Source organism: Bos mutus, chromosome 20, assembly GCF_027580195.1.
Source record: "Bos mutus isolate GX-2022 chromosome 20, NWIPB_WYAK_1.1, whole genome shotgun sequence".
Lineage (NCBI taxonomy): Eukaryota > Metazoa > Chordata > Mammalia > Artiodactyla > Bovidae > Bos > Bos mutus.
The window spans coordinates 33,529,918-33,550,843 of NC_091636.1; the positions used below are offsets into that span (position 1 = coordinate 33,529,918).

Sequence of the window (20,926 nt, forward strand, 5' to 3'; positions counted from 1 at the left end):
AACTGGCTACCATTGGAAGTAAGATTAGGAGGAGGAAAGGCTTTCACTTTTTGCTTATGCTTCTTTGTTTTGAAATTGTAACTGTGAACATTATATTACTTTTTAAATTAAAAAAAAAAAGATGTAATGAAAAATAAAAAGGACCCTAGTTGGGTATTAGATTTAGTAGTGATTCTTTAAGATTTTCTGTAATATGCTTCATGTTTGACTATTACACATTCTCATACTTTTTCATAGTAAATTTGGATGTTGCTGTTTGAGTTCTCATCTTACAAGTTACTGTATTTTTTCCTTTTGTACATCTCAAGGAATGAGAACATTTTAATTCAGTCAATGACATGTTTGTTTTTGTAGTAGTATACATTGAATTACATATGAAATTACTGTTTTATAAGTAGAAAAGTCTACCATTATTGCCAGTTTCATGTGGTTCAACCTAATAGTTTAAATAAGGCAAAAGTGATGATGACAAATCTCAAATTTGAGCAGGTCATTTCTGATGAAGATAATACTGCAAACTTTGTTTCTTCTACCATTGATTTTCTTTCCTTTTTTCGTTAATGGTAATTTCTCTTTTGGTCTTCTAATGGCTATATAGAACATTTCTCTGAGATGGAAGAAGGATGAAAGAAATCAGATGTGTATCTGGGACTAGTAAAGAAAAAAATATTAGGGCAATGAAGAAGAAAGTGTATATGTAGAACTTAAAGTTTGATTGCTAAAATATATATACAGTAAGGACCTACGTTATAAGCACAGGGGACCCTATTCAATACTGTGTAATGACCTATCTGGGGAAAGAGTCTAGGAAAGAGTGGATATATGTATAACTGATTCACTGTGCTGTACAGCAGAAAGTAACACAACATTGTAAACCAACTATACTCCAGTAAAAAAAAAAGCTTAATTCCTTCCCATTTAGTCCATATTCTGCAGACTGAAAAAGAGAACGAATGGCAGGTCATGACTTTACTACTAGAGGGAAAGGACTGATCCATCTCTAAAATTTATATTTCAGAATGTCTTAGTTAGAGGTGGTTTTTCTTGTGTTTTACATATTTTTTTCCAATTTAAATGAAATATGTGACAATTGGAAAAGACTTAGAAAACACCAAAAACATTAGAGAATTTAAATGATCTTTAATTCCAATACCCAGAAGATAATCTTTGTTCTTTGGGGTGTTTCCTCTCAATATTTTTAGTTTTAGCATATTTTTATATAATTCAAGTCAAAAAAATCCCTTTATATATAAAATTAGGAAATCCTTACTTCCTTCGTTAATATAAGGGGATATTATTATTATCTTATTGGAGTTGTTTGAAAATGAGGTGAGATAACAGATATGAAGCGTTCAGCCTAAAATCTACCACATAGTAAGCATTCAATGAGTTAAAGCTGTCTATTTTTGTTATATATTTTTTTCACTTAACATTATATCCCAAGAGGAAGCCACAGACTAATTTTGTTCTTTTCTGAGCTGGAAATAAGATGGTCTTTACCACTAGCATGTCATTGCCATTTGTTCCAAAAATTTAAAGTTTAGACACTTCTTCCTGGTTGCTCCAGCAGTGTTGTCTCCCTCTTACTATCAAAGTAAGGCTGGAGCATTTCTGTTATACAATGAAACATGAGCCAAAAGAGAAAAATCTGTTTAAAAAAAACGATGACACAGTATGAATATAAATATAAATGATAATACTGTATGAGTATAAATTCCCCCAAACAGTTACTTTCAGTCTCATCTCTCCTCCAAACCCTTCTGACAGCTACCATTTTCTCTCAGGGAACATGAATGGTTTAAACAGGACCTTCCAAAATATCTCTTTCCTGAGGATCCATCATATAGCTCAACCATGATTGATGATGAAGCCTTAAAAGAAGTATGTGAAAAATTTGAATGCTCAGAGGAGGAGGTTCTCAGCTGCCTTTATAACAGAAATCACCAGGACCCTTTGGCAGTTGCCTACCACCTCATAATAGATAACAGGAGGATAATGAACGAGGCCAAAGATTTTTACTTGGCAACGAGCCCACCAGATTCGTTTCTCGACGATCACCACTTGACTCGGCCCCATCCTGAAAGAGTACCATTCTTGGTTGCTGAAACTCCCAGGGCGCGCCATACCCTCGATGAATTAAATCCACAGAAATCCAAACACCAAGGTGTAAGGAAAGCAAAATGGCATTTGGGAATTAGAAGTCAAAGTCGGCCAAATGATATCATGGCAGAAGTTTGTAGAGCAATTAAACAGCTGGATTATGAATGGAAGGTAAGAAAGAAAGAGCATTCTGAATATTAACACATTTGACAAACCTGTAGTCTACCATGTTTTATAGAAGAATTCCTTTTCACTTTGTTTTTGTCCATACCATGCGCTAGGTTGTAAACCCGTATTATTTGCGTGTTCGGAGGAAGAATCCTGTGACAAGTACATACTCCAAAATGAGTCTGCAGTTATACCAAGTGGATAGTAGAACGTATTTATTGGATTTCCGAAGTATTGATGGTATGTACACACAGAACAACGTAGACAACATATTAGACCTTGTTACTTAATTTGGCATTTTAGTAAATCTCTGAGTCTTTTGAAGCTTCTTGAATTGTACTTCGTAATTCAGTAGCAAAAGAACATAAAAGCACCTTTTAGATTTGAATATTTGAGAATCTAGGAAATAGTTTATTGTCCTTTTAAGACTATCTTCTAAAATCCTTAAAGCCTTATATAGCTTTATCCTAAAGTGATAGTTTGTTACATTTTTGTTTCTTGTAGTTCATTTTGGTAAGATGAAATGCTTTATTTAGGATAAATGTTGACTTTGCTGTTAAAGTCAATAGCATTAAACTTAAAAAATAAAATTAAGTACAGCACAGTGCTTCCCTGGTGGCTCAGAGGTAAAGAATCCACCTGTCAATGCAGGGTTATTTCCCTGGGTCAGGAAGATCCCCTGGAGAAGGAAATGGCAACCCATTCCAGCATTCTTGCCTGGGAAATCCCATGGACAGAGAAGCCTGCCGGGCTACAGTCCATGGGGTCACAAAGAGTTGGATGTGACTAAGCATGCATGCACACAGCTGTGTATATATAAATGTTCTCTCACAAACAGAATCTTTAACTAAGTAGACGTGTTTATGGCTATTCTTCATTGACCAAGTCAATTAAGATATGTTGCCACTTTTGTTCACTTACGAGATTTACCCATGGCTTTGTCTTCTTTATAAACTCAAAGATAGTACCTATAGTATCAGAAAGACACAGCTTTAAGCTATGATATGTTGGCCAAACCTGTGTGTCTGTTTATGTCCAGATGGTAGTAACAACACAGTTTGAGATACAGAATGGGTTTAACTTTTTTTCTATTGTATTTGGATTAAATTTGTCACTTTAGGTTTTTTAGTACCAGGGTTTACCAACTGAATGACCACTTACTGTTGTGTTCCTAATTTTAGTTTTTCCTTGATTTTTTTCATTGGAATTGTTGCTCTTTTGTAAGATCTTAAATATGAAGACAAAGTAAGAGCACTGAGATGAGCGTTAGTAGACTTAATTTCAAGATTTACCTCTCTGTTCACTTGTTACCTTAAGTCACTTGTTAAGCAAGTCACTTAACTGTTAGGGGTTTATGCTTTCTTATCAATAAAGCAATGAGTTAGGTGAGATGATTTCCAAGATTCAAATTTTAAGTGCATTTATTTTATTATTGTAATATAGAAAGGTTGACTTTTGTTGCTAGTGAATGATGTTTATTAAGCCTCGTTATTATGTCATTGACCTCTTAATCCTGGATTGCAAGACTGATGAGTAGCCAAATATGTACGCAATCTTAATAAGTCATCAGGGGACTACATTACTGTGTGTAAAAGAGGCAAGTGGCATGACACAGATTCATTGCCTCTGTTATAGGGAGTATTCAAAACAAACATGCTCTTGATAGCTGGTCTCACTTAAAGAAGCAAATTAAATACTGTTAAAATTTTGGGAAGGGTGTCATGGATTAAAATAAATTGAATTTTTTTTTTTTTACCCAGATGAAATTACTGAAGCCAAATCAGGGACTGCTACGCCACAGAGATCGGGCTCAGTTAGCAACTATCGAGCTTGCCAAAGGAATGATTCAGATGCTGAGGCTCAAGGAAAATCCTCAGAAGCTTCTCTTACCTCATCTGTAACCTCACTTGACTCTTCTCCTGTTGAATTAACTCCAAGACCTGGAAGTCACACAATAGAATTTTTTGAGATGTGCGCGAATCTAATTAAAATTCTTGCACAGTAAACCTAAAACTTTGCTTATTTCTTTGATAGCAATAAGCATGCATAATAAATCATAGCCAAATGCTTCCATGTATAATCAAGTTATACGTAATTATAACTGAGGGTTGGCCTTTTGGAATGCAGTTTGCACAGAGGTTGAAACATGATTAATAGTTAAAAGCATAATGTGCAAAAATGAATTAAGACAATTTTGTTCATTGTTCAGTAGGCATATAGAATAATATACTATGCGCAATGAATTATAGGTCTCTCAGGCTCACTTGATTTTTTGGCTATTTTATATTTAGTGTATACAGGGCTTTGTAGAATATTAATTTACCATAAAGGCCTTCATATGTTAATTACATGTTGATGTGTTATATATTTGCTTCAAAGATTTATTCAATAAATATTTGCCTAGAGACTTCCCTGGCAGTCCAGTGGTTAAGACTCTGTGCTTCCAACGTAGGGAGGTGCAGGTTCGATCCCTGGTGGGGGAACTCAGATCCCTCATGCCACGTGGTGCGGCCAAAAAGGGAATAAAGAAATAAATATTTGACTAGAATCCCCAGAGACTTTTAGAGGTGATTTTGTTTTCTGGGCTCCGTAATTTAGCAAGTATTTTCAACATTAGGGACAGCCTGGATGATTCTTCCATATCCTCTCCTTAATATTCTATAGTATATGGTAAGTCACATTAAAGATACCTGACACAGTTAAATTTTTTTCTTTTAGTTTGGTAAGTGCAAAAACATACAGAACTTATATATTCAGACACTCCAGGCATTAATTTTAATTCTACAATTTGCCCCACTATATTCTGTATATAAATTGCTCTTTTTGTCACAAGAGCTGCATTGCATATACTGTAAATAAATCATTGGTTAGTTTGACATTTGACAGAGTCCTCTCTCCTAATCATGTCAGTCAGTATTAAATGTATGCAGGAATGTCTGGTCATTCAATCATGTACCTTTTAAATTGATTCAGTGCATAGGACATGTCTTACAAACTGTTAACTGCTTAAACAGGATTTTTTCTCCTAAATTTCATTATGGCCATTTTTTAGAAGAAAAATTGAAAGGCTGTAAGATGATCACATGTGTTATCTACCACTTAGATTCAATACTTGTTAACATTTTGCCATATTTATCTATATATCTGTATGTAGATACAGTTATATATATATGTGTATATGTATGTGTGTATATATGCTTTTTTCCCCTGAACAATTTTGACATTGCAGATAGACTCATCACTCCTCAAAACTTAAAGCATCTCCTAAAAAATAATGACATTCTCCTAAAAAACCATAATACTATTCTCTAATACCATCTAATCATGCATATTTAGATTTCCCTCATTGTCATACAAATTTATTTCAAACCAGGCTCCAACTAAAGTTTACACATTGCATTTGGTTGTCTCTTAGCTATTACCTTATTATTTTGATAAAATATGGAACAAATCAGTTCTAACTAGTCACATTTGCTTTGGATTTTCATTACTTAAAGTAGCATTATGGGAACTTCCCAAAGTTGCTTAATCCTCAGATTTATAATTTCTTTTTCTTGCTCTTAGTGTAATGCATTACATACTAGGTGTAAGAAAAAATTTAGCCACCTCAGATAAAATTTGTGTCATGTGTATGCTAATAAAAAAATACTGTCGTTCATAATTGCCTTATATTTTAACTTGAAAGTTTTTTGGTATTCTCTCTCCATTGCACCAGAACTCTTCCCCCATCCCCACCCCCTTTTTAAGACTCTTGGTATTGTAGTGTTGTTTTTGGCACCGATGTAACTTGATAATAATGCTCTCAAATGTCATGATCGCTTGTATAGTTGTAGATGTAGCTCCAGCATCCCTAGAAACATGCACTGAATTCAGGAGAAAACCTTGCTTCCTTCTGTCCAGGGCTTATTCTATTCAACTTAGAATCAGAAAGCTGTATAAAATGATAGGAGTTCCATTTAAATATAAGTTCAAACTGTATTTATAACTTGTATGTGGCCCTCTGTTTTGGAGATACTGTCTTCATGTAGGCTCTCTTAAGTGCAGCATTATGTTCCTAATGTTAAGAACAGAAGACTGTATTTTTAAAGCTACAGATTTGTATATAGAGCTAAGACGTAATGTCTCTGACCTGTTGTGGGGAGTGGGGAACAAAAAGAGGAACCAATTAAATAGGACCTTCTAAAAATTGTTAATTTTGTAAACGGCTTCTTTTTAAGTTATTGTGATTCCTTTAAGTTACTGAGTTTTATTTTGGATACTTAAATATTGCACTTGTTCAAATAATATGATAAATACACAGACTATTGGAAGTAGGTTCTTTTTAAGCTGGGATATTTGAAATGACAACTTTTAGTTGAGAATGTCAAGGTTTCATCACAGTTTCCACAAATTTACTGTTGTTTGCAAATTCTTACTAATTGAAGATGTAAGGGAGTCAATGCAAATGATTTTTAATCTTTTTTTATTATCTTTTCAGCAATTTATATTTTTTGTGATTTTATGCAACCACATTTTTACTTTGTCTTGACAGCTGAAAGATGTATAAGGCATTTGCCAGAAATGTACTGTACACAGTTTTAAATAACAGATTTTACTGATATGTAAAATTTTTGCCATTAAAATAAATGATTTCTCACTGAGAGGAACTTTTCTACCAGGTTGGGGGACTGGGGAGCTTAATATATCTAATTTAAGGTAATTTCACTGAAATAAACTCCATTGCTTTTACTTCGATTATATTTTTTCTTTGGATGGCTTTGTAGTTTTTCAGAGTTTTAAATCATTTTATACAGAAAATCCTGACCTCTCACCCGGCCACCTACCCCCACCTCCCCTTTTGGCCTTTCAGTGATACCATTCACACTGAATGATTGGTGGACTATGGGTGGATGGAGAACTCCATGCACCTTTGGAATGTGCTTTACATCTTTTCCCCTTAACTCCTTCCGAGTCCCCCCATCCATAACAGAAATCCTATTTTCATTGTGAGTTTTCTTCACTAGATGAATCAAAGCCTACATACAACATAACTATAAATTGGTAGTACGGTAGAAATTAATCTTTGTGGTACAAGATTTTTGAGGCTTGTTCACGTTTATCTTGACCGGGGTATACTTAAGGATACAATTTCAAATACTTTGACTTAGAAAATGGATAATAAAAAATATGATTTTTCATTGGTTTACAATGTGGTGAACTTCTGAGAAAACTATGTGGAAAAAAAAAGTTACTTGTTATGGCCAACCATCTGTGTACCTTTTAAACAGTGTGCCTAAATATAAAGTATAGTGCTTGAGCAGATTTTGGCACTTGAATGTTATGATTTTTGTTTCATCTAAAAATTAAACACCTGAACAAAATATTAAGTTGTATATAATGGAAGAGCAGTTACGTTTGGCTGCTAACACTGGATTTGGTTAGAATCCCACTACTGTTAGAATTCAATCAGTAAAAAATCTTATATCCCATATGGCATTGTTGGCTTGTGTTAGATTGTTGACATTCTGAATCTTTAAAATAACCTGATAATTGAACAACAGAAAACAGTCCTAAAGAGTGTTATGAACAATGCATGGGTTGTTCTTTTAGGGAACTTATAAATTACTCTAGATGTTTACCCTGACTGAACAAAATTGTATGAGAAATTCTCTTGCCTGAAAAATCAATATTTATTGAACTGTTCTATTGTAAAAAGATTGTTCTATTTATTGTGAATGACAATAAATGTTAACTATGACAAATTTAGAGAATTTCCAACAACTTGGAAGATGATCATGTTGTCTACATAGGCAGCATGGGAAATTATTAAATATATCAATAGGTGCATTATCACAGAGCAAAGTAAGTAGGGAAGTGGTGGGGGTTTTGAGAGGTTTGATATAGACTCCTAGAAAGGTGTACAGCTTCAAGAACCATTGACTTATTCACTCTGCAAACTATATCTTCTTGTACATCTTCTACTATGAACCAAGCACTATGAATGTAACCATAAGGCATAAATCCTGCTCTGAGTCCCTAGATACATACATTTTAAAGATATTTATAGAGGTCTAACATATGCAGGAAAGTGCTCAAATCAAATATTTCCCTTGATGAATTTTCAGTGTTTTAGGTTTGCAATGAACATGGCCATGTAAACCTCTACCCAGATGAAGAAACACTGCCACCACTATGCTATGCTATGCTATGCTAAGTCGCTTCAGTCATGTCCGACTCTGTGCGACCCCATAGACGGCAGCCCACCAGGCTCCCCTGTCCCTGGGATTCTCCAAGCAAGAACACTGGAGTGGGTTGCCATTTCCTTCTCCAATGCATGAAAGTGAAAAGTGAAAGGGAAGTGGCTCAGTCGTGTCCGACTCTTAGCGACCCCATGGACTGCAGCCCACCATGCTCCTCCATCCATGGGATTTTCCAGGCAAGAGTACTGGAGTGGGGTGACATTGCCACCACTATAGTAGTATCTTTTTATTAATACCAGAAGTGATATAATAAGTGATATACTATCACTTCTACTATATCCTTGAGGCAACAGAGAACAATCCTGGTATGATGTGGGAAGTAACTACACAAGAGTGTGAGTGCAAGGGGTAGGGCTCGTAGGTGGCTATCTTGGAGGCTGGCTACCACGATTGTGTACTGATTATTTTGAAAAAACTGGTTCACTTCTGCAGTTCTTATAAATCTTGGAAACATCTAATCCAACAATAAAAAAGAAAACCACATTTGATACCACCACTGGTCTCATCAGAAAAGTCTGGGGACTTGCCTGACAGTCTAGAGGAAAAGACTGTGCTTCCACTGCAAGGAAACTAAGATCCCACATGCCCTGCAGTGTGGCCAAAAAAAAAAAAAAAAAAAAATCTGGAAGCACCAGGAAGCTGGCAAGATAATTATGGCAAATACAAGTATTCCAAAATGGTTGTTGTTTAGTCACTAAGTTGTGTCTGGACTCTGTGACTCCATGGATATAAAATTTTGCAATAACGAGCTCATGGTCTGAGCCACAGTCCACTCCAGGTTTTCTTTTTGCCAACTGTATAGAGCTTCTCCATTGTCCACTGCAAAGAATACAATCAATCTGATTTCGGTATTGACCATTTGGTGTTGTCCACACATAGAGTCATCTCTTGTGCAAAAGGGTGTGTGCTATGACCAGTGTGCTCTCTTGAAAAAACGGTTAGCCTTTGCCCTGCTTCATTTTGTACTCCAAGGTCAAACTTGGCTGTTACTCCAGCTATCTCTTGTTTAAATTCTTGAATTTTATTTTTGGCAACACTGTCAATTGTTTTCCTTGATGTAGCAGGTGCCTTTCCTTCATTTTCAAACTGTCTGTCAGACCCAAGCCTGGATAATCAGCAGGTGTGTCAGTTCTTCTAAGTAAAAGCTGTATTCCACAAAAAAGTTTGTTTATAATGTAACCTCACAAGTGTTTTTATAATGTAATCTCACAAGAGCTTTTATCTTGAGACATCATACTTCAATGGAGTAAAAGTACTTTGTACCTCCCATTTTTGTCACACAGAATATTAAAAAGAAATGTGTATACTCAGGGTTAATAAATTGATTTTTACTGCTTCTTCAAGGACACTCAGTGACTGAATCTTCTTTTTCTTACAATGAATGTGTACTGAGGAGAGAATGACCACTAGTACAGCTTGGTATCACCACCTTGATTTGTACTGAGGTCCCAGTGGTTTTAGCCACCATTGCTTTTCCATTCTTACAGCAAATGTCAACATTATGAAAAAGGTAAATGATGTCATGATAGTATGAAAATATAGTTTTGTTTTTAAATTTACTTATTTGGCTGCACTGGGTCTCTGTTGCAGCAGGTAAGATCTTCATTTCCTCATGTGCTATCTGTCACTGTCACGCTCGCACTCCAGAGCAGGCAGGCTTCAGTTGTTGCAGTGCACAGACTCTGTGGTGTGCAGGTTTAGTTGCTCTGTGGCATGACAGATTTTTAGTTTCCCAATCAGGTATGGAACCTGTGTCCCTGCATTTCAAGGCGTATTCTAACCCATAGAGAAGTCCCCCAAATACTTCTGACTCTGAAAGGATCTTGAGGACCCTCAGGGGTCTGAGGCTCATCTTTGGAGAATCATTGTTTCCCATCAGTGGTTCTCAATGAGGCAGAGGAGGGGGACCTATCTTCCTTCCAGGGACTTTGGGCAACTTCTGGAGACATTTTTGGTTGTCACCACTGGTGGGGTGGTTCAGTTCAGTTTAGTTCAGTTCAGTCGCTCAGTCGTGTCCGACTCTTTGTGACCCCGTGAATCGCAGCACGCCAGGCCTCCCTGTCCATCACCAACTCCTGGAGTTCACTCAAAGTCACATCCATCGAGTCAGTGATGCCATCCAGCCATCTCATCCTCTGTTGTCCCCTTCTCCTCCTGCCCCCAATCCCTCCCAGCATCAGAGTCTTTTCCAATGAGTCAGCTCTTCACATGAGGTGGCCAAAGTACTGGAATTTCAGCTTTAGCATCATTCCTTCCAAAGAAATCCCAGGGCTGATCTCCTTTAGAATGGACTGGTTGGATCTCCTTGCAGTCCAAGGGACTCTCAACAGTCTTCTCCAACACCATAGTTAAAAAGCACCAATTCTTCGGCGCTCAGCTTTCTTCACAGTCCAACTCTCACATCCATACATGACCACTGGAAAAACCATAGCCTTGACTAGACGGACCTTTGTTGGCAAAGTAATGTCTCTGCTTTTGAATACGCTATCTAGGTTGGTCATAACTTTCCTTTCAAGCAGTAAGCGTCTTAAATTTCATGGCTGCAGTCACCATCTGCAGTGATTTTGGAGCCCCCCAAAATAAAGTCTGACACTGTTTCCACCATTTCCCCATCTATTTCCCATGAAGTGATGGGACCAGATGCCATGATCTTCGTTTTCTGAATGTTGAGCTTTAAGCCAACCTTTTCAGTCTCCTCTTTCACTTTCATCAAGAGGCTTTTCAGTTCCTCTTCACTTTCTGCCATAAGGGTGGTGTCATCTGCATATCTAAGGTTATTGATATTTCTCCCTGCAATCTTGATTCCAGCTTGTGCTTCTTCCAGCCCAGCGTTTCTCATGATGTCCTCTGCATAAGTTAAGTAAGAGGGGGACAATATACAGCCTTGACGTACTCCTTTTCCTATCTGAAACCAGTCTGTGGGGTGGTAGTGGATGCTAATGGCATCTAGTGCCCAGGGATACTGCTGAACACCCTGCTGCGCACAGGGGAGTCACCCTCCACCCCGACCCTCCCGCTGCCTCAAAGAATGATCCAGTTGGAAACGTTACACCCTTGAGGTTGAGAAAACTTGGTCTACAAAAATGAAACCACAACACTGAAAACAATCTCAATTTTTCAATTTCCTACACACTTCCCTGTGTTACACGTTCTCACTTTATTTTTCAAAACAGCTACTTTCGGGTCATAGTTCTTTCTTCTTTAGGGACGCTGCATCCAACTTTTTGCCCCCTCGGCCGCCCTCGCCCGCCGACCCATCCCCCCGAGTTGAGCTAGGGCCCTCCCTGGTCCTCTCCCCACCCTCATATACTTTTATAGTCGGGTTTGCCTCTGTCCTCAGCGCCTGGCTGATCTCAACTAGGTTGTAAATTCCTTCAGGGAGGGCCGCGTGTCAATGCCCTCGATTTCCCCAGAAGTCGTTTTCCGCCCTCTACCTGCTGACTGGATTGGCCTCGCGATACCACCAGCGAAGTCCTCTCCACGCGCACTCAGCCTGCGCAGACGCAGTTTCCCTCGCTCCCGAGCTGTGGGCACCAGCGCTCCGATGCTCTCGTCTGCCGCTAGAGGGCGTGCCCGGTCCGAGCGGCCCGGACTACCAGCTTCGGAGGGTAATAATGGGGTGGGGGCGGCCGCAGTGACTTCTGGGACTTGTAGTCCCAGGGAAAGGATTGCGGATGAAAGGCACTGAGTCGCCTCTTCCCAGCTCGCTGCTCCGAACGGTTCGGACACCCTAGGTCGACCACCCCACTATCTTGGAAGACCCGGCACCTACGGCAAGCGGGAAGGAGGTGGGGCACGATAATTTCCGTTTCCGGTGGGTAAAGGGCAAGCGGAATGTAAACAGGGGACCCGGGGAGTGGTCTTCGGGTAACACAGGCTACGGGTCAGTGGTGGAAGTCGGCGGAAGTGGGGGAAAACGAGGCTGGTGGGTCTTGGGGTGACGGGAGTAAGGAGCTTCAGAACTCGGAGTTGAGGCCCACCGCGGGTGTGGCAGAGCCAGGACGCTAAGGTTGGTCTCTAGGGACCAGCAGTTTTGGGGTTCAGGCCCTCCTTGGTGCTCGCACCCCGGGCGCGAGGAGCAGAAGGTAGCTGACTTTGCACCCCGGGGACGGGGCCCGTGTCTGGGGCGGGGCTCTGAACTCGCGGGTGACGTCCTGGGCAGCCCTTGTGAACTTCGCAGTTTTTGTGTGTGTGTGTTTTCAAAATGAGGGGAAGTCGCTAGTACTGGTTTCTCTTTTGCGGTAACGTGTTCTGGTAAATCGTTTCTTGCGGAATCCCTCAACTCCGAATATATCCATATACGCAGAAGGATGCTGTTTTGCTTCCTTGTTTGTGTTCTTCGGTTTCCTCGCCATCGTTGCTTCATTTTCCGACGCAGTGAAGAGAAGCGTTCTCTAGCTTGTGGCAGGGTAAAATGTCTGTGTTATTCGGGTTCCCACACTATGTTGCCTTCCCTGGTGGCTCAGTGGTAAAGAATCCGCCTGCAATGAAGGAGACCAGGGTTCGATCCCAGGGTCGGGAAGATCCCCTGGAGAAGGGAATGGCAACCCACTCCAGTATTTTGCCTGGAGAACCCCCAGGCTCAGAGGAGCCTGGCGGGCTGCAGTCTATGGGGTGGCAAAGAGTCGGACACGACTGAATGGCTAACACACACTGTTTCGTCCCTCACATTGCTGATATGGAAAGTTGAACCCAGAAAACTTAACCATCCTCATTCTTGTCACCTTTAGGGACAGTGGTAAATGCAAGACTTCTTGACATGACTTATTCTAATACCTTGTGAGACCTTTCTAACGATCCCTTCTTATGTTCTCTCTCTGTACTTCTGGACTTCCGTTTCATAGTAAACACACTTACATTTTCAGGCTTTTTGTTGTTGTTGTTCTTTCCCTATGTTACTTGCAGTAGTCTTCAAACATAGGAAACTCATTCTCCCCTATTATCATGGGTCTGGAAAGAGGATTTGGCTTTGTCCTCATTCCCTAGTATAGTTTATAATCCATTACTCCCTCAGGCTTTTCTAAGAATCTCTGCTCCTTTGGGAAGTGTGTGGTTTACCCCTATCAGCCTAGGCATTCTTTTTTGGTTTGTTTTGGGGTGGTTGTTGTTTTCTGGCCTCCCTTCTCAGCATGTGAGATCCTAGTTCCCCAACTAGGGATGGATCCCATGCCCCCTGCAGTGGAAGCATGCAGTCCCAACCACTGGACCCCCAGGGAAGTCCCACCCAGTACATTTCTTGATTGCTGTAGTTTATTGACACTTCATTAAGGACTTAGGCACATGACCCACAATTTTCTTACCTCTCCAAAATCTGCCATTGTCTTGGGCCTTTCCCTGTTAGTGACCTCATAGCCACCCACACTTTTTTTTTGGTCTCTTTCATCCTAGTGGTTACTTATACTTTATTTCAGTGTGCATTGGTGATGAAGAGCTTGGTATGTGCTGGAACTTATTATTTCATTTCTCTCCCTCTGGTACTCCCACAATGCCCATTCTCTGATAGTTGTGTGTAGACCTCTGGTCCATTCTTTTCCTTATCTCAATAGTTGATCCGTCAGTTGATACTCTCTTTGGGGTTGTAGGCTCCTTTAAGAATGGAATGAAAGCTTAGAGACTCTTGTGCAGGGTGCATACAAACATATAAAAATTCATTTACAATTCCAAAGGTATCTCAGTATCTATAAACCTTTCCATGTAACTAGCAAGAGTTCTTTGCTCCCTCAGTAAATCCCTCCTCCAAATAAATATTTGTTGAATTCTTCCAGGGTTTTCTTTAACTTTGTTCCATCAATTATGCTTGCTCACTCAGCCCTTATATTTTGTATTATTATTGCAGATTTACAAAGCAGTTTAACATTTGTTATCATTCTGATTAACCAATTTTGAATTTTTCAAAAACTTTTTATGATGGAAAATTTCAAACATATATGCAAAGAGAGAAGAAAGTACAAAGACTCCATGTACTCATCACCTAACTTGATCACTTATCAACCCATAGCAATCTTTTAATCTGTATATCTTATATCACACTCATCACTCCTGCTATTACTTTGAAACAATGTGTAATTTTATGTAAAATACTTTAATATGTATTCCCAAAAGATGAGCATACTTTTTGTCAACATAATACTATTATACCTGAAAAAGCAAGAATTTCTTAATATCATCAAATATGAAGGCATTGTTCTAATCTGCCCTATTATTTCATAAATTTTTCCTCCCCATTGGCTTGTTTGATTCTGTAACTAAACAAGATCCACACGTTGTGTTTGGTTTGTTTTTTAAGTCTCTCTTAATCTAGGGGATACCTCCCAACTTTTCCTTTTTTCTTGAAGAAACCAGTTTTATTTTTCCTTATTTCTGTTTCTTGCTGTCTTGTCAGACATGTTATTTAGCATTCTCCTCTGTATCCCTTATTTTTTATAAACTGGTAGAGATATGAGGTGATTTAGTGTTAATTTTGGCAGGAATACTTCATGGCTTCTGTGTCACTTCCATCAAGAGATACATATTGTGAACTTGTCTTTCTTTACTGTGTTGGGCTTCCCTGGTGGCTCAGGCAGTAAAGAATCTGCCTGCAATCCAGGATACCTGGGTTCAATCCCTGAGTTAGGAAGATCCCCTGGAGAAGGAAATGGCTACCCACCCCAGTATTCTTGCCTGGAGAATCCCATGGACAGAGGAAACTGGCAGGCTGTAGTCCATGGGGTCACAGAGTCAGACACGAGGAGTGACTAACACTTTCACTTTCACTTTAGGATGTTAGCAGCCATAGATGATTATCGCCTAGATCCGCTCTTTTAATTAGGGGCCAAAAAATGGTGACAGCCTTATCCTTTTATGCTTTCTTTACCTGTTTGTTGGAATACTTCTATAAAGGGCCAAGTATGAAATTTAAAGCTCTCTCTTTGTAGTTTTTCCAGAATGGCTTCCTTTGGATGGAAAAGGAAGATCGGTGAGAAGGTCTCAAAGGTCACATCCCAGCAGTTTGAAGCTGAAGCTGCTGATGAGAAGGATGCAGTCGGGAAAGATGAAGGCAACTGGCTTCATGCTGTTAAACGGAGGAAAGAAAGTCTCCTTGAAGGCTGTGCCGAGAAAAGCAAACAGCTGAAGGATGAAGGAGCCACTCTGGCTGAAAATAAAAGGTATGTTTTTAGAGTTTTCTTTTAGAGGATGGCTTTGGTCTTTGGTAGGATGGAATGCTCTTCAGATCATCCAGAGATCTACAGTCGGGCCTGGGTGGCGCTGACTGGTATATCCTTTGTGGTGCTGAAGCGTTTGAGACATTAGAAGTAGGAGTGCTGACAAGAAGCACTTTTAAAAAATGCTTTTCTTTATTCTTTTTCTTCTTTTTTTCCCACTATTGGTAAGGATGATTATAAAAGATTCCTTGTTTATCATTTTTTTCTTAATTGAGTCAGAGTTGAGGAACCAGCCTTTTTGTTTCTAGGAATGTTATTTTGATTCTGGGAGTAATCTTATTGAATTTTAATGTAAAACATGAAGTAATGCTTAAACTATAAAATATTAGCACCTCAAATTGAAAGTGAAGGGAAGACAGTCAGCGACAACTAACAGCTTTGTGTCCTAATGTTAGATGGTGAATTCTCATTTGTAATGTTTAAGCACAAAGATTTTTCTCTTGTAGGACTTCTCAAGATTGGCTATTCTATCTTAGAAGAAAATCAACTGTAAATTTTCCACATTTATGAAATCATTTTGAGAACATCCATAAAACATGTTTAGAAATTCCTGTAAATGCCTGTTAAAAGTTCATTAATTTTGTCATTTTTATCTTTTTCTCTAGACCACACTAGTGTGTAGAAGGGAAGAGCCATTCAATTATTGCCATGGGATTCCCTCTGAATTTCCTGTGGTAGATGAGAGATATCAACTTTGTGGATAAACAAATAGCTTTTTTTTCCCTTGCATGTCAAAACATTGAGTCATTTCACTGAAATCAGCTGGATAGGATGTTTTATTTTGAATGGAGAGCACTGTGAGATAATTAAGTATTTTAGCTCTTTAGCATATGTTTTTGGATTACTGTATACACAGCTTTGAAGGATCACTAAACAGAATTAAAGGAATCTGAGTTCTGTGAGTCATCTGGCTACTCTAAGCCAAAAAAATAGAAATAATGGTTTAAAAATATCTAAGAGAATATTCAACATGATTGAAAGTAATATGAGGAGTAGGAAATAATATAAGGAAGAATAGTAAAGTTAAATTAAAAGACTAGAACTCAATCCTTTCCCCATCAACTTCATCTTAAATCACTATCATTTTCGGTACATTTTAAGCCACAGTGTCCTTCCTTGTGTTTTTGAAGACAGTTCTTGATGCACCTTTGTCTCATGACTCTTATCTGAAAACCTGTTAGTTCCTGTGTTCTGATGTTTATCGTCTTGTCCTTTAGATCTCTGCTCATAAGTCCTCTTCTCAGCAAACCACTCCCTGGCTACACAGCATCCTGTACTTCCTTGTTTTCCATCACATCAGCTTTTTTTTTAAAGAAAGAATTTTAAATGTCTATTTTGTGATTAGGTGAAAGCAATGCTAATCAAATAAACCTTACAAAAGATTGAAAAACTTCTTTACTCATGATTTATATTTCTAAATCTGTGTTTCAGAGAAAATCATTAAATTGATCTCTGCAAAGGTGAGAGATCAGAAAGTGAATTCGTTGTTAGGATGGCAGTTATTTCAAGTGCTGTAAGGCTTGTTGATGTGCCAAGGTGTACGAACAGTGTTAGACATTTATTGATGTACCAATTTCTTTAAAATGTGTTCAGTTTTAAGAAATGTGTAACGTCATCATTAAAATCTAACATCAAATAGCCATTCATCCATTCATCCTTCTTTTAAAAAACATTCAAAGAGAGGTAAGATATATTAATAAATTTTAAGGAGCTCAGCTTTTGATAAGATGCTGCTGCTGCTGCTAAGTGGCTTCAGTCGTGTCCGACTCTGTGCGACCCCATAGACGGCAGCCCACCAGGCTCCCCCATCCCTGGGATTCTCCAGGCAAGAACACTGGACTGGGTTGCCATTTCCTTCTCCAGTGGATGAAAGTGAAAAGTGAAAGTGAAGTTGCTCAGTTGTGTCCGACTCTTAGCGACCCCATGGACTGTAGCCCATCAGGCTGCTCCGTCCGTGGGATTTTCCAGGCAAGAGTACTGGAGTGGGGTGCCATTGCCTTCTGCACAAGAATACAAATAATTAGAGTAGTGTGTGCAGTAAGACAGGTCCATAGAAAATATTTTAGAATCACAGGAAATCAGAGCCACCAATTCTACCTGTGTATATCAAGGAAGTTCTGACAGATAAATTCAGTCTTCAGTTGGGTTTCAAAGAAGGAGTAGTATTTGCCAAACCAATAGTGGTGGGAAGTATTTCAGGAAAGTGGGGACAGAACATGGAAGTAGAAAGACTCATGAAATTGTTTTACCTGTTTAGGAAGATTCTACCAAGTTGGTATTGCTGGAGCAAAGAAATACAAAAAAGTTTGCAGTACACACTCCTGAAGAGAGAAAACTAGGTTGTGGTCTCTTTGTATGCAACAATAAGACCCTTTTCATTGTATTTTGTTAACAATGGTGAGAAGTAATTTTATGACTTAAAGTAAGAAAAACCACAATCACATCAGCTTTTTAAATTTTCTTTTAGTATTTCTCCCTTTTTGAAGTTACATTTTTCACTTATTTAGTGCTTTATATTTCTTTGCGTTCTATAGAAATGTAAGCTCCAGTAATGTAGGGACTTTGTCTAAACAGACTTTTGTACCCTACCTTTAGCTCTTAGAACAATTTGTGTCATTTACAAGGCCAGTCAGTAGATATTTACTGAACATTTGTAAGGCTGCTGTGTTATGGTATATCGTGGCTAAATAGGTTTTTGTGGATTAACTACCATATATTACCTTGTACCTATAGAAATATATATTTTTAAACTCCAGATTGGAACACCATTCTGGGAACATATTTTATTTCATATTCCAACCACAGAGGACCTTTGGGAATAGAATTTTCCTGTCTTCCTCCTGCCTGAGAATATGACACTTGAGAATTATTGTTCTTTTCTGAGTCCAATTCCTTTCCCCAAAAGCTATGGTGGTAAGGATTAAGTAACAAAATATGAAACAACTTTGAACTTGGAATGAGTAATAATCCTAAGAATGTAGAGAAGTAGGGGTGCCTCTGGAGGCATTGCTAGAGAAGGAGGGAGGGAAGGTTGATGGAAAGGAGGGAGGGAAGGTTGATGGAAAGGAGGGAGCTCCTTCAATTTCCTGGGATACATTGTTTTGCCTCCTTGAGATTTTTTTTACCCTGCAGGTTTTCTCATTTCGTTTTATTTAGCACTTAGGGAATTGTCTGAGTACATTGAATATGTATGATCCAAGTGTGTTAATGTCATTCTTCCTCCAAAGGAGGCACAGTTCTTGAGCATCACAGACTCTACCCTGTCCAGTTTACTTCATTAGTAACAAACTATTAACTACTCTCAGGAAAATGTGGTTTGCAACAGAATAGCTTTTAAATTTTGAAGTTCTACCTTGTAGTCTTCATGATTCCATCTAACAGAAAACTGGTTTACTTTTCTACTGAAGCCCAAATAATGTTAGTGCCTTATGATTGTGTGTGCTCAGTCCCTCAGTCTTTGCGACCCCTCTGTCTATGGAATTTTCCAGACAAGAATACTGGAGTGGGTTGCCATTTCCTACTCCAGGGGATCTTTCCAACTCAGGAATTGAACCTGCGTCTCTTGCATCTCCTGTACTGGCAGGCAGATTCTTCACCACTGTGCCACCTGGGAAGCCCCTGGTGCCTTACAGAGACAGTATAGTAAGTCTGGTGGTTTTGAGTGTGGATTTTGAAATCATTTTAATTCTATTCAGATGCTAACTTTATCATTTTTACTGTAAAAATTTTGGGCAGATTCTTAATCCTTTGTCAATTTATAGTTTCCTTATATATAAAATGAAGGTGACATTTATCTCATAAACTATTGGGGGATTAAAGAGCAAGTCCATGTATAAACACTTAGCATGCCACATAGCACCTAGTACGCACTGGTGAATATACTTTAGATAATGTAAGATTTTATATGTGATTGATACATATCATGAAGTATTAAATTTTTTTTTTATGAATTATTTTGTTCAAGTATCTTTTTATCAAATTAATACTAACCAGGACATACCGTAGACTTCCAAGGTGGTTCAGCAGTGAAGAATCTGCCTGCAATGCAGGAGATGTGGAGTCAGTCCTTGGGTCAGGAAGATCCCCTGGAGGAGGAAATGGCAACCCACTCCAGTATTCTTTTTTTTTTTTTTTTTAACCACTCCAGTATCCTTGCCTGGAAAATTCCATGTAGCCTGGCGGGCTACAAAAGTCGGGCATGACTTAGCACGCACACACTTGCACAGGACACATGCATGCACAGGCCATGCATACCTTTTTAAGAATCACAGTATGGGTTCAAACTTTTATACACTGGCTTTTAAGGTTTCAGCCACTAGATGGTGATATTTAATTGTGTAGCTGAGTGGTCTCATTTTTCCTTGTATTAGTGTGTATATTTGGAAAGCTGGAATAATTTATAATTTGCCATGAGTTTTGTTCCTTGTCTAGAAAAGCGTACTACCAAAGTGAACTTGAGGGTGACCTGGCTGTGTGAAATGCATTCTGTTGAGTGCTGGCCTGGATGTATTTAATGATAGTGATCTTGCCTCTTATTCTGCAGAAGAGAATAGATGCAGTCAGTGTAGAATGCCTTTTATTTTCTCACCCCACGTCTTCCAGTCTGAGTGTGTCTGCATCAAGGCCACTTACTTTCACTGTGTTGTAATGAAGTGCCCCTGCTTTTATCAAAGGCCTATCTCATCCCTTTTTGCCTTTTCAGGAATCTTGTTCCTAAAACCACCCTCATTTTTTAAAAAGGTTTTTTTTTTTTAATCTATTTAATGAATTTTTGGTTTCACCAGGTCTTAGTTATGGCATATGGGATCTTAGTTCCCTGACTAGGGATTGAACTCAGGCGCCCTGCATTGGGAGCATGGAGTCTTAGCCACTAGACTACCAGGGAAGTCTCCCCTCCTTTTGTTTTGATATCATCTGTTTTTCTCTCTCTCTTTTTTACCCTTTTTAAAATTTAACTATAGTTGATGTATAATATTATATAAGTTATAGGTGTACAATGTAGTGATTCACAATTTTTGACGGTAAAGAACTCACCTGCAATGTAGGAGATATGAGTTCGATCCCTGGGTGGGGAAGGTCCCATGGAGAAGGAAATGAAAACCCACTCCAGTATGCTTGCCTGAAAAATTATGTGGACAGAGGAGCCTGATGGGCTATCATCCTTGGGGTCACAGAGTTGGGCACGACTTAGCAACTACAACAAACAAACTGGAATCT

The 20,926-nt window shown here is 38.8% G+C and overlaps 2 protein-coding genes across 10 annotated transcripts in view; both read left to right on the top strand.

The window, feature by feature from the left end:
• PRKAA1 (protein kinase AMP-activated catalytic subunit alpha 1) overlaps positions 1-8,714 on the top strand; it is a 30,093-nt gene extending 21,379 nt beyond the window's left edge. For all 5 annotated transcript variants that reach the window (XM_005889713.3, XM_005889714.2, XM_070357607.1 and 2 more), the window contains 3 exons: positions 1,785-2,271; positions 2,382-2,508; positions 4,029-8,714. In XM_005889713.3, the coding sequence (XP_005889775.2) occupies positions 1,785-2,271; positions 2,382-2,508; positions 4,029-4,273 (859 nt within the window). In that variant the 3' untranslated portion in view covers positions 4,274-8,714. The remainder of the gene's footprint in view (positions 1-1,784; positions 2,272-2,381; positions 2,509-4,028) is intronic.
• A 3,302-nt stretch (positions 8,715-12,016) lies between these two features.
• TTC33 (tetratricopeptide repeat domain 33) overlaps positions 12,017-20,926 on the top strand; it is a 34,263-nt gene continuing 25,353 nt past the window's right edge. Inside the window, exons 1-2 of one of the 5 annotated variants that reach the window (XM_070357609.1) lie at positions 12,017-12,321; positions 15,422-15,652. In XM_070357609.1, the coding sequence (XP_070213710.1) occupies positions 15,432-15,652 (221 nt within the window). In that variant the 5' untranslated portion in view covers positions 12,017-12,321; positions 15,422-15,431. The other 4 variants (XM_070357610.1, XM_005889711.2, XM_070357608.1 and 1 more) reach the window with 4 other exon arrangements.